Source organism: Acomys russatus, chromosome 22, assembly GCF_903995435.1.
Source record: "Acomys russatus chromosome 22, mAcoRus1.1, whole genome shotgun sequence".
NCBI classification, from domain to species: domain Eukaryota; kingdom Metazoa; phylum Chordata; class Mammalia; order Rodentia; family Muridae; genus Acomys; species Acomys russatus.
This window is the reverse complement of record NC_067158.1, coordinates 16,616,644-16,631,356: the sequence shown is the minus strand read 5'-3', so window position 1 is coordinate 16,631,356 and position 14,713 is coordinate 16,616,644. Positions and strand designations below refer to the sequence as shown.

The window sequence follows — 14,713 nt, the reverse complement described above, 5'->3', positions numbered from 1 at the left end:
CAGGAGTGCACTGAGGCCTGAGATGTATGTACCATATGCTTGTATGTATGTATCATATGCTTGTTCAAGAATTTGACTTTTCTCAGCTATTTTCCAGGGGATCTAAAGACTCTCCCTTCCTGTCTCCCCCCACAGTTTTTTTATAACACCCCCAGTTTCACAGACATGAACACAAATGCCTTTCTCTTCCTCAGGGAATGAATTAATGCCATATTTAGAAGAATAGGTACCATGAATGAAAATGAAATGCATGTAAGTATTTACTTGTGGGTTACTATGGGAACTGAAAGAGTATGTGCTAGCAATCTTTATACAGAATGAACTGATATACGAAATGGGCTATTAAAATAATGAAGCCTATTTGTATGAATTAGATTGTGTTCTAAGGGGGAGGATTAGATACATAGCATTAGTTAAATAGCATTTGAACAGGATTTTGATATAAAGCAGTCATCATTTTCTGTAATTCCTTAATAGGGTACAGCATTTGATGTGCATGTGTAAGAGATTCCTGGTACCACTAGCACCCCCTTGTGATGGAATGAAAGCTAACAAAGATATACCGGTACACAGTGAAGACGGTTGACAACAGCATTTTTTAATATATAAGACTCTAATAGAGGGATTATAGAAACACATTTAATATATAATAGTGAACTTTAGTGTACTTACTGTGAAAATAGCACATTTATTTAGAGAGGGAGTTTATGCCCGAAGTTCTTGTTGATGTTTTGAAATACATCCATTTCTGTCTCTTGCTGTAATTGTTACCAAGAAAAACAAAAGTACCAACCATTTTCCTTGACTCCTTATCCAAAGTCTTCTCTTTTTGATTGATATTTCTCAGAGTCATCTAGAATGTCACATTAGTAAAATATTCTAGAAAAACATGAGAGTTTTTGTATTATAAAGTCTACATTTGCCTGCATTCATGTCGCGTACACATGGCTTGCCGTTCAATTCTCCACGTACCCTCCTCATAAGTACAGTGACATATGGTGCATTCGTCGGTCTTCACTTCTCTACCAGCTGGGATGACAGCAGTTTCTGCAAAGCAGTTTGGGCCTGAAATGCAGAAATACATTTCATACTACTGTGTACATAAATGTATAATGTATATAATTAGATAAATAGCCCTGCAGTGTGTTTTAGTCATCTTTTTATGCAGGACAGTTAGAAAAACCATAACCAGAAGAACAAAAATCACCAACAATTTTTTTCTGAAATGAAGCCAGTATTACTTAAAATTTTAAGGAAAAAAGCATTACTCTTTTCATAAGTAGGATATTTCATTTGGGGGCCAAGTCTGTAGTCATTAGATTCAAATTACTTAAAAAGTACAGCCAACCTGCAGCTTCTGAGAACCAGGCTCACTCTTCATTGCGGCTTTAGCTGAGAGAACTTAGACAAGGAAACAGTCATTCCACAGCATATCCCCAAATGTACTGAAACAACGACAGCAACCAGGTGCCACAATTACCAGGATTTCTGTCCAACTGCTGGCTGCAGGCCCCAAGCCCAGAGTTACTGATTCTTTAAGTGTAGGGGCCAAAGAAGTAAGTTCGTAGGTGATGATAATGCTCACCTGGAGCCCACCTTAGAGCAACATCCCAGTTACTGTGCCAGCGCATGTCTTCCATACGCCTAACGACTATAACTGCAGTACTTGTTAGTAACACCAAGGAAAGGCTTATGAGCACAAAGGTGTGCCTTCAGTCCTTAATTTTAGGTATAAATTCAGGGGCATGAAAAATGAACAGGAAAAATATTTTCAGTGTGAGTTGAAATTCATGCTGTTATAAAATATTATGTAATTGATTCTGAGAGAAGAGACTTTTCGGTCAGTTCTACCTCAGGTCCGTTGAGCCCTATGTCTGAAGTGCATGTCTTCAGCAAAAGAGACTTATGTTCCATTCCTTGCGGGGGGAAACCAAGGGCAATAGGAAGCCAGAAGATTCCGTGCAAACTTCCAAAGTAGGAAAGCAATCGACTGTCGTTCTCAGCTACCTGTGAACCCCAGCAGTGAAAAACATGACATCATAAACCTAGGGCTACAATACTGGCACACATACCTTGGCAGTAACCAACAGCTCTCTGGACTTAAAGCCCACTCAACAAGAGGGAAATCATGCCTGGCACTGGAAACCTAGCCAACTACCCAGGCCTAGTGAAGTCATGGATCTCAGAAGCAACCTTACAACTGCCACTTTATTAAACCAGAATACTCCCTATTTTCTAAAAATTTGTACTTAAACCCACAGGTAAGTGTAGTCCTTATCTCTCATCAAGGAAACTTCTCTTTGCCATAAGTGGAGATCTTTACAGAAAAAAAAAAAAAAACAGCCAATCAAAATGCACAGTTGTGGAGCACAGCCCCAACTGATAAATCAGCAATACAACCTCTGTTCCTAAGTGTCATGGGTCACTGTAGAAGAGGTGACAGCAAACTTGTAAGAGCCAGAGGGCCACTGAGTTTGCTGTGATATTACATCTTCTAGGAACGTCAGAAGCTACAGCCATGAAGCCTCAGTAACATGGCTGCCTAAACATGATCTGAACAATAACACCAGTAGATATACTTATTTGAAAGGGGAAATTCTCAGGAGACCTCAACCTCTTAAAGAGAGTTACCATAACAGGAGTTATGAGAGCAGAAGAAATTTGTCTTCCCCATGGAAGAGCACACCAATTGATTTATTCAATCCCAAAGGGTCAGCCCTGGAAACATATACATATATAGGTAACTTAGATATCTGCAAAAACCATTGCCCCCCACCCCCGCTTTTAATATATTAATGCTTCCAAGGGAACAAGTCACACTTCTTTGGTGGCTATTTTTCTAAGTGTTGTATTTGGGTGGACGCGCGCGCGCGCGCGCGCGCGCGCACACACACACACACACACACACACACACACACAAGTATGCACGTGAGTATATGTGGCCCCTTTTCTGTCCTTGGCCTTTTTCTTGTCTTCTCCTTAGATACTAATGTTCTGCCCTTAATCGCTTCTCTTCTTTTCCTCCTATCCTCCCTTTCTTCCCTTTATTATTCTTCCTCCTCCTGCAGAGACTGCATTGCCCCCTTGAGATGATGATCAAGTTGCAGATCCAGTTTTCTTGCCTCTCTTGAGCTCCAGCCTTGTACTTAGAGGAGCAGCTGCTGGATTGCCTCCAGGCAGCATGATCTTGCTTCACAGGGACATCTACTGACTTTCTGTTAAGGATAGTCAGGTATCAGCTTCGCTAGACTTAGGCTTTAAATCTAAGGGCTCTATGTATCCAGTAGCACTGCGCCAATTCCCTAGCCCTCTCTACATATGGCCTACCCATGCCTCTTCTCCACAGTCAGATGAATGTCCAGAGGGCCCCAGGGCAACATATGAAAAAGTGCTTCTCCCTGGTCACTCTGCACCCACTTTGCCAGATACACCATGAAGTCACATTACTTTCAAACTGCTTTTCACATCATTTCTTCTTTCTGCTTATAATCTTCCTTTACGGAATTTAGGGATACAATTTGCTTCTGATTCATCCTAATATCAGTGTGATCTGCATAGAAGACTCATTATACAATTGCTCTGAATGCTTGTATCCTGAAGGACTTTCTCAGAGGATGCATCTTCAGAGAAATATGGTACTGCAGTTTCATATGTGGCCTTAGACTAACTAGTGTAATTGCTTTGTGCCACTGTAGCCTCATCTACAGACAGGGGAAAATAATATGCCACAGAGTCTCCTTATGTGCTGCCCATTCCTCTTAGTTATTCTGAAAGTGTCCTTGCCTGAATTGCTGTTTCTGCACTTTGTCCTTCTTGGGCTGTTATGATTTATAGTTCTTCTTCTTCTTCTTCTTCTTCTTCTTCTTCTTCTTCTTCTTCTTCTTCTTCTTCTTCTTCTTCTTCTTCTTCTTTTTCTTCTTCTATGTCACTTAGATTTTGGATTTTTTAAAACTCAGTGCAATTTTATTCTTTGTAATGGCCAAAATTTGGCAGGTGGGTTGTGTGAACCTCAAGCTGCTTTTTATGTTACTTATCATTTATCTTCCCACTGTAATTTATTTTAAAGAGTAGGGATTGGAAAAAAACTTAACTTCTACCAAGGACATACTCCTAATCCAGAAAGCAAGACCTAAGCAGCTTTTCTGGCTTCATATCTGGTGATGTGATGTTTTCTTATATGCACTGCTGACAGAAATATCACCCACCGTGAGGTGCTTTCATGGGATATGGAGCCTATACCATCCCCTTGTGAATTCACTTCCTTTAAAGTAGCCTGCCTTGAATATTTTGTTATATTAATGAAAAATATGTTAAAGCACAGGACTTTGAAAAATACGTGAGATTAGCTTTTTTCCATGCAAAATAACTTATTTGAGTAGAGGATTATTTGGGTAACTTTTAATTAGAATTGTAGCCCACGTTGCTATATTTTCCTGTTTCAGATATTTAATTTAATTTATGATACATAAATTAAGAGCTACTGTTCTTATAGTTTATAACCTATTTTGGATCAAGACCATATGATATATTTGATGGATATAAACATCTTACTAAAATTTCAATTTAGATTTTCTTAACAGGCTTCAATTATTAAAATTTTCTACAGCATTTATATTTTAAGAAGCAATGCTATAAATTAACCAAATCGGTTTATCTTTTGGACAACTCTTTCTGAATATCTGTGTCTGCAAATGTATATTTCTTTATCTAGCATAGTAATTAAAACCATCAGAGTCTGTATTTTCACTATCAAGTATAGTAATTAGAAACCTTCTGATTTTGTATTTGTAATTTTAAGTCAAATCAGGCAGTTGCAAAGGTAGTAGATAAGAGACCCAAGCATACTATATTCAGTGTCCCACTGTGGTTATATCTTGTATAATTATAGAGCAATATGAAAAGGGCAGTGACCATTGCATGGTGTGTATAATATATATTATATTATATATTAATATTATATATACACATAAATATGTGTAATATGTTATTTTTTTCATTTATGGAGTTTTGTATAGTAAGTACCCAAGACAACACAGAGAAGTGTCTGCTTATTCGAGAGCTCCCTCATGCCATGCGTCACAGCCATGATAACTCTCCTTTATCCCACCACCCTTAACACCTCAGAAACACTATAGTGTTTTCTGTATCTACAATACTGTGAAAAGAGCATTACATAAATTGAGTCATATAGCATGTTGGTTTTTTGAGACTGATTGTACAAGGTCAGGACAATACCCTGGAGAGCCCAAGTAGTGAATTCATTCCTTCTTATAGATAAGACATACTCCATGGCATGGGTATATTGCAGTTAAGCTACTTTACTTTTGAGAGACCTTCTTCCCAAATATTTGGGCCATATATATATGCTACAGAGAATAATTGCATGCTTGTATGGTAGTTTCATATTTTATAACATACTGCCAACTGGGATTTTAAAAATATTTTTATTTATTTTTTGAAGTTTTCAGACATCTGTAGAATGTATTTTAATTTCATCCATGAGTACTACCTCCAATTCCCTATGTTCCCTCACTTTATCACCATCCCAACTTCATGTCCTGTTTTTTGTTATTAATAGCCACATGAGTGCACTTAGTGCTGCCCGTGTGTGTGATGGGCATGGTGCTATCCACTGAGGGATGAGCAGCCTGTCAGTGCCCAAGTCCTCAAAAGAAGGGGGACCTTTTTCCATTCCGCAGTATCAACAGCCAACGGTGCAGCTTTGCGGGGGGGGGGGGGCGAGTTTTCTATTCGTGCTGGAATTTTGACTGATTTAACCTTGTGCAGGACTTGTTTAGGTAAGCACGGCTGCTGAAAGTTGATGTGTGGCAGCTAGGGCATGTCCACACATATTTCATAGCTATCCTCTTGCATTTTTCCAAACCACTCTTCTACAATGCTCCCTGAGCCTTTGGTGAGGGGGCGGGGGAGGTTAATACAGATGATTCATCTACAAGTGGACACTCTGAATTATTTATACTTGTGCTTTGGCCATATATGTGTCCCCATAGTAAACACTACCTACTTCAAAAAGTTAAATCTGTGATTAAAGTTGAAAGCAACCTTCCCTTATGGATATAAACATAATTATTTAGAAGGCAATATAACAAGCTCCCTCTAAGGACCTATAATTTCCTTAGATACAGCCTTTTGACCAGGTTCATAATATAAATACATTCTGCGGAGCAGGCCTCATTTCCAGTCAGAAAGCAGTTGGTTATCCCCATAACCATCATGCCACTGTTGCACCAGTGCACATATCTTGCCAGGCACATCAGTATTGAAGTTTGTGTGGTTCAGTACTGGGTGAGACTATTGATGACTTTTCTTCCCTGAAAGCCTGCACAGCATCTTCTAGTACTATTAAGCAGGCCAGAAGAGAGGGTTTCCTGGTCAGTGAGGTTCTGTGGCTGGACCATCCTAATCCCAGAAGCCATGGACTGTAAAATGGAAATCTCAAGTGCCAGGCAAAGGATACTTCCCTACAGGTTATTAGTGAGTCCCCAGCAGCATGCAGAACAACACAGGCTATTCCCTTTGCTCTCGATTGTCCACCATAACTAGATGGTAGGACCCTATTGCTAAAAACACCACTCATTTTGGATGCAAGGTTTAGAGAACTGTTTTCTAAAGAGACACCAAAATTTACATTACACCTGAGCCCTGTTTATTGGCACCCTTAAAAGGTGTTGACCTTGTCACAGATATTAGTTTGTGCCATTCTGAGAGAGAAGTACTTTGCTTCCAGATTTGAATGTTTTTTTTATTAATTTATTCTTGTTACATCTCAATGTTTATCCCATCCCTTGTATCCTCCCATTCCTCCCCCCCCCCATTTTCCCATTATTCCCCTCCCCTATGACTGTTCCTGAGGGGGATTACCTCCCCCTATATATTCTCATAGGGTATCAAGTCTCTTCTTGGCAACCTGCTGTCCTTCCTCTGAGTGCCACCAGGTCTCCCCCTCCAGGGGACATGGTCAAATGTGAGGCACCATAGTACGTGAGAAAGTCATATCACACTCTCCACTCAACTGTGGAGAATGTTCTGACCATTGGCTAGATCTGGGAAGGGGTTTAAAGTTTACCTCCTGTATTGTCCTTGGCTGGTGCCTTAGAGGGGAAGGCATCCTATTGGGACTCTAAATGAGAGACGCATGGGAGAATAGCAAAATAAAAGGATACAGAGGGTCCTAGAAATCTACAAGTAGAACAATATGATAGGCAGATTTGGGCCCAGGGGTCCCGTTCAAACTAAGGCACCAGCCAAGGAATGTTTGTTTCTTTAGTGGCTGATAATGATCATCATTTCATGAGCTTCTGTGCTATTTTATATTTTAGACACTGTTCCTTTACCAGTCAGAAGACTTGCAAACATGTTTTCTTCAATCTTGTAACTTGTTCTCCTATTTTTGTCACTTTCAGAGTAATCATTTATATTTGAAAGAAATAAAATGCACCAATTTTCTTTTATATAACTTAGGCAGTCCTCAAATTCATTATCTTTGGCCCTCTCAGTGCTGTTTGCTGAGTGGCATGTGCTGCCGTGTTGATCTTGGTCTTGCAAATTAATTTTCTTTTAAAAAGTTCACCAAGAATTTTGTATTTTGACAACTTTACATGGTTGTTTCATTAAAATGTTGTAATTATTTTTACATTCACATATGTTATTCATTTAAAGTAATTTTATGTAAAGTGGGACATTTAGACTTAGAGTCTTCCTATCCTAAATATAGTGGTTTCAACACCACATCTTGAAAGTTATTAAATTAATTAATGAGAAAATATAAGTGGAATTTAATACTATAGTCACTTAATAAAAAATGAACACCCATACCTGTAGCTGCACTTATAGAAACAGAGAGAATAATCTTTATCCTAATTACTTAATTTTAATATATAATAATGTTTTTAGCTATTTGCTCTGCAATAGGCAAAACAACTTCATAAGTATATAAATTACATTCAAAACCCATAAATATTGAGTTATATAGGTAATAAGTATTATATATTGTTGGCTTAGCCTAGATAACTAATGATAGGTAATTCCACAATAATTCTATCATATAACAATAATGCTGTATTTCCTCTGGGACAAGGAAAATGAACCTTGCTAAATTGAATATTCATATGTTGTCTGACTACAAGATGGAGGGTTGACAATTGTGGAGGCTGTTGTTCATAACATCTGGATCCCAGAGACATCCCAACCTCAGCCGATGTGCAGCAACGTGGTCTGCATGCTAGTGTTACTCAAAATCCATGTGCAGACATTTAATGGACACTGTGACAGTATTGGGGTGGGGCTGTTTGAAAGCAGGACTGAATTATGAAATGCCCCCAGGACTAGGCATCTCTTAAAGAAGCGAGTCTCAGAGCCATTCTGCCTCTGCTCCTACCACTTTATCTATGTGCTGATGCCACCATAAAAAAGTACCCACAAGGTACACTAAACTTCATATCAACTTGATCTCGGACTTTTCTGCCTATAGAACCATAAGAAAATACACTCCGATGTTTCTGAATCAGTCTTTTGTGTTGTACATTATTTGCTTTTATTTTTATACATAAGTGTATTTGTGCAACTTACATGAGGTTGGGTGCTATTGGAGGCCTGAGGAACATCAGATATCCTGGGCTGGAGTCCCAAGCCACCATGTGGATTCAGAACTTGGCCCTCTGGGAGAGTACCGAGAGCTCGTGATCGTGCTGAGATTTGTCATGGGAGATGTGTAATAATATTGAATGTGGTTTTAATTTCCATTTCCTCAGTGACAGTTGCTTAGCCATCTTTCAATACATGTATCGCTTCAAGTTTTAATATTAAAATGGACATTGTTACTGCTTTCTGCTGGATTGCTAAGGCTCAGGCCGATGTTCACATGCACTAAATGAGCCCTCATCTGGTGTATGACTGTGGACAGACTCCCAGCGGAGTCAGGAGATCATTCTCTCCCACCTCAGTTCTTTCAGCTGCTGCTCTAGCTATTGCAAGGCTATGCTGTAGGTATGTGTTCATCTGGCAGAGTTTCATCTTCCACCTTGAGTCTTAATGTATCATTTTAAAAGGAGAGAGAGAGAGAAAACACCAAAATACAGCTTTCAAAGAACATAAACCAAACAAGCCAGAAAGTATTAACAATAGTGGATATCGAAGGCCTCTGATGAGCTGTGTTATTAACGGAGCTATTCTTATTAACGGAAAAACGTTCCTGCGACTTTGAATCACCTTTAGTAAAAGACCTTGAATATTCAGCCTAACTATATTCCAACTTGGATGTTTAAAAGTCTCCTTGTTAGCCTGACATCCACAATGTTAATTCAGTTTCTCACATCTTCTAAGCCATCTATAATCTGCATATGCTGATGGACATAATGAAAGTTATGTGACTACTCCTTAATTTTTATTTCAAATAGATTTTTAAAAGACTTTTAATTAACACACTCTTTGGAATATGGAAGCTTAAGATGTCATTTCTTCATTGTGTTTTTTACATTTCCATTTGTTATATAAAGTGCTCCTAATAATTTTTTATAGTTTTATAAATACATAGTATTTATAAATGCTATGGTAAGGGAAGTAATTCATTACTTAAAATTCAACTTGATAATCAGCTTAGAAGGGGAAAGCTTATTATGTCAGAGGTTTACTCCTTGCAGGTTTGGCCCCATGGCTATGTCTTTACTCTGTCAGAGCATGATGGTAGGCAGCATGTGCTAGTACAAGCTGGTCACCCCAAGTGCACCATGAAGCAGACAGGGGAAGTGTTGACACTTTCCATCCTCTAGCAGGCTTGCCACCTGTAACCATCACCTTCCAGTATCCCCAGTTTGGGAACTAGCTTTAGCGCATAGACTTTTGGGAGAGATTGTTGGAGCCAAATAGCAGCTCCGGGTGTGTCTGGTTTCTTTCCCCTTTGCCATGTCAGGAACTAAGAGTTTGCCTGAGTGCATAGGCTTCTTACCATCTCCACTACTGCATTGTGTCCCCAGTGCAGCCATTAATGAGTTAATGACCTAAGATCAGACCCAGTGCTAAGACCTTCTCAAATTGACACCATGGAAGCACTCTGTGTACTTCTACCAGCTAGAACTAAGAGAATTACACTAGAAAAAAAATACCTTAGAAAAGATGTGCTTAGCTGCTGCTGTGACACCAAGTCTTTGTAGTTTGAAAGGGTTGCCAGAAGAATCCTAAATATTTATGGAGTGTTACATTACCAGTTGTGATTTAATAAGGTTACTCTCTTAAGTCAATAGTGGAATTTTCCTGCACTTTTCTCTGCAGAGCTGTTTTTAATGAGGTTGTGGTTTAGAATTGTCCTAATTTTATTAAATTTATTGGGAGTTGTTCTGCTTTTATGTGCTAATTTTAATCATATATTACTTGCTTTTCAAAAACTTGCAAAAGTCATTCTGAAACTAAATTATTTAACAAATATTTTACTTTTTACATATGTTTCACACCATTCAAATTATTTCTCTTGAGGTATTTTTAATAAGGCCAGAAAATAGCCCACCTAATTGAGACTTTAATCATTTATGATGATCGAGTTATACAATATCTCCCATAATAAATTTAGCTCCGCAACTATGATATCCTCTGTATATTTCATAATTCTGTAAGCTAGTGCTTCTAACCTTTTGTTATTACTTTTATTTTTTAAAAATGATTTATTTTGACTAATTGAAAGTCATTATTTTATTGGCTGGTTGTGGAATTTGCTTTCAGGTTCATCATTTTCTGTATTTTTTATTTTCCAATTTGTCTAGTTTCTAATCTTTAGACCTTATTTTTCTGTCCTTTATCTTTAGACCTTATTTTTCTGTCCTTTAGGTCCCAATGCTGGCTCGCTTTTGTCCTCCTTTATAAGTGAAAACAGTTAAGGCCTAGGTTACGAGTGGAGCTGCTGCTGCAACTCAAAGGGTCTGCAGCTCTAGACCGTCAGCTCTCATCCTGCCCTCCTGCTGCTCTTACACACACACACACACACACACACACACACACACACACACCTCTGCTTCCTTCCTGCAATGCTCTGAGCAGCTCTTCATACAGCAGCAGAACCCTTTCTCCTGCACTAAGCTGGCAGGCCTGGACACAAATGTGGCTTCAGGGCATTAGCCTGGCTTCATTGTCTACCTTCCTGGTACACAAGGTTTACTGTGGAGGTTTACTCCACACAACAGGGGAGCATCTTACATTGGATCTCCCCACTCTTCTTTGTGGTATGTCCCCAGCAGAATAAAATTGTGAGTGGGACTCTTTTCAATGTAATTGCCCATAGCTTGGGGTTTTTATGGGAAAGCATTGAAACTTTCAGTGGATTCTGGTTTTAGGAATTGAAGATAAAGGAAAATCCAGACAATAAAAACGAAGATGGAGTTGAAGCTTCTGGTTGCAGAATCTGGTATATAAGGAAAGGCAGAAAACAAGATTCATCTCATGACTTTTCTGTGCTTCTTGTGTGGTACAAGAAAGCCACACACTGACCTCAACAGTGAAAACTTGGTAAGAAAGCTAAAAGGTTCAAAGAAACTGGACAGTGTCTACCTGCAGACTATGCTTCCTCCCTCCCCCTCTCTTTTCTCTTCCCTCTTTCCCTCCCCAGCTTTCTCTCTCCCCTCTCTCCCTCTCTGTGTAAGTGTCTGTCTCTACCTCCTATCCCTCTCCATCCTTTCTTCCTGGTCTTTTCAGTGGCATTATAAAAGTATGGGATATGCCTAGAAGATAAGACCAATGGAAGCAATGCATGGAACATTAGTGTGAAATACTGGTACAGTTGCTTTTCTATTTCTAATTTGTGTTTTAGTGGCTTCTATTGCCTGCAAGATTAGTGGCAATGGCAGTGGCAGTGTCACTGGCAGTGGCTGAGGCAGTGACAGAGGTAGTGGCTGTGGCAGTGGTAGTGGCTGAGGTAGTGGCTGTGGCAGAGGCTGTGGCAGTGGCAGTGGCTGAGGCAGTGGCAGAGCAGAGGGAACTATTCAGAATTTGCCCTGAATGTCTAATTAGAAGCAGCACAAACTTAGAGCAACTTCCATTACAGGTTTGCTGCTTGCATTTGTTTTGTTGTCTTTTAAATCAGTTAACCCAGAGGAGAAACAGTGACCATAGCACCAGTTTATCTTCAGGTTTACAGCGTGTGCAGATGTAGTATTAAATATTTACACACAATTACTTTATGCCTTAAATAATTTGTAAAACAGAAAATCTGTATGTGACTGATAAGCAAGCAGATGGCATTTGGATGCTGGTCTAAAATCTGTCTTCATTTTCTGGTGGGCTCATAAAATTGTATGAAAATTAATTAATTTAAACATAGGAAAGGAAATTTTTACTCAATTAAGTTGGTACTAAGTATACTATATAATAGAATTATTATTTTAATATTTATTCATCTTTTATAAGTGTATTTGTAAATTCAGCTTGGAAATGTATCTGTTTAAACAGTACAAAAATAAATGACTAATTATTATAGTAAACCTTATTACCATATGAAAAGTGATTTCAATAAGTATGTTTAAAAAAGGAACTGTCCTTCAAATGCCTACTTATAATCATTCTGCTATTAAATGTAACTAAACGAACGACTTTCAGGGAAAATGAATATATTCTGAAATAATACTGTGCCACCACACCACAAGCAAAACATGACAAATGGGAACTACTAGGGTATCTCAAAGAAGCTGTGGCATACTGGCTTGTGGATCTAACACTGTAGATTTAGGGAGTCTAGTTTGCTTCCTGAGATAAACCAGAGAACCCAGGCCTCCCTAAAAGGAAGCAGAGGAAGAATGTGAGCACGAGGAGAGATGGGGTAAGCTCGGGCTGACTTACTTCCGTTGTTCTTTTTCTAAGTTTCAACTGAATGCTAACACACTACACTTCCTGCTGTCTTGAAATATAAGCTCAGACTATCCTTTCGTGTTTCTTAAGTCCACAGGTACAATGTCAAATGGGTGGAGTATCACTGTAGACCAAGAACACTCCAAATATGAACCTCTGTTGAAACAAACGTGACAACAGAGAATCAAGGTACTGGCATAGGACTATTTTCCCACTTGAACATGTGTGTCAGCCCCAGAGTTGGGCACTTCTTACAGCCTGGTGACAGTGATCACAGGAGAGACATACAAACAAACCAGAGAGTATAAAACAGCTTCAATAAACATTCAGAAACAGTGATAATTCTGTCTAAGGAAGACTGGACCCCTAAAAATCCAAACAGCCTTCAAAGATTTGAAAATAAATTTGTGGAAAAGAAAAGGATAAAAAATGTCCACCGACAATAGAGATTGTGCCTAACATTGTAAGAGGAAAATGATCCAAGACAGAAAATAACATGCATAAAAACAGAAGTATCTACAAAAATAATGCCTGAAGAGAAAGTCTCACTGAGTACCAAAATTGTGGGGTTCTTTTAAAAATATATTTTATTAATTTATTCATATTATATCTCAATTGTTATCTCATCCCTTGTATCCTCCCATTCCTACCTCCCTAATTGGGAGATTTTTTTAAACCACAGAACTTAGTCCAAGGCCACATGATAAGCATTGAAGGAGATCTGTGTATCAACATCATTTACTGTGAGTTAGAGTTGATGACTTCCTGTTTACCCCTGGGAGTTTATAAAGGAATTCAGTAGCCAGGACTTTTGAAGTCCAGACTGCCTAGATTATTCTGAACAGCAGTGTATATGCTCATGTATCCCATTTTTGCATAGCATGACATTATTTTTAGTCTTAAGTGATTTCTACAAACTAGCTCAAAGCAGTGTCCAACAGATTTTTGTTTAATGGCAAGCACATGAGTTTGCAGAAGGATAAGACCTTAAAGCCAGTTGTTGCACATTCTGGAATTATCTGACACAGAATTTCTATAGCATTTACTCAACATAATCAATAACATAGAAGTCAATAATCAGGATTTTATAAAATGAATCAAAAAGAAAATAAGCCGAGGCTTCTCATATAACAAATAGGTGAAATATAGAAGATAAAATAGAAAATCTGATGGTGTAATGAACTAACAAGTATTCAGAAAAAAATGTCAGCACACTGCAACAGATTAGAACATTCAGATAGCTTGTGACAGACAGAAATATACAGTGAAAAGGCCTAACCATAATTGTCTAAAGGAACAGAGACTAAATATTTAAATTTTGACACCATAGTCTTTGAGGCCAATTAAGCTTTGTGAATGCTCACAAAGGCACAATATGTAGGAAAGAATAAGGACAGCTCTAATAAATTTTTCTTAACAAAATCTGAAAGCTGGTTTGATTTGGGCAGGGAGGCACACAACTGCTCATTCTTGACCCATCTTTGGGAAATTAAGGTATGAAATTATTACTAGACGGTAAGATACAACATATCATATAAAAATATTGTAGTTGTTGACTTAGAAAAGAGGCTACAGATGGGCGCTTTAGAAAAAAGAAAATATATATTGTAGTAGCAACATAGACTATCATGGTGAGCCTGCTGAAAAAAACAAAGATAAACATTACTGGCAAAACAAAGACAAAACAAAACAACAAACTCTTTTTTTTTTACTATAGTTTAATCACCATGTATGACTTTAGTCACATTGTTTCTCTTTTTATTGTCTTTTTTAAAATTAATTTATTCAGATTACAACTCAATTGTTATCCCATCACTTGGATCCACCTGTTCCTCCCTCCATCCTACCCCCACCCTATTCCCCTCCC

General features: G+C 38.4%; 1 protein-coding gene across 1 annotated transcript in view; it reads right to left on the bottom strand.

Moving 5' to 3' along the window:
- Positions 1 to 320: 320 nt before the first annotated feature.
- The window catches only part of Vwc2 (von Willebrand factor C domain containing 2), a 132,070-nt gene continuing 117,677 nt past the window's right edge, over positions 321 to 14,713 (bottom strand). The window contains exon 3 of the mRNA XM_051165102.1: positions 321 to 1,065. Within this exon, the coding sequence (XP_051021059.1) occupies positions 914 to 1,065 (152 nt within the window). The 3' untranslated portion in view covers positions 321 to 913. The remainder of the gene's footprint in view (positions 1,066 to 14,713) is intronic.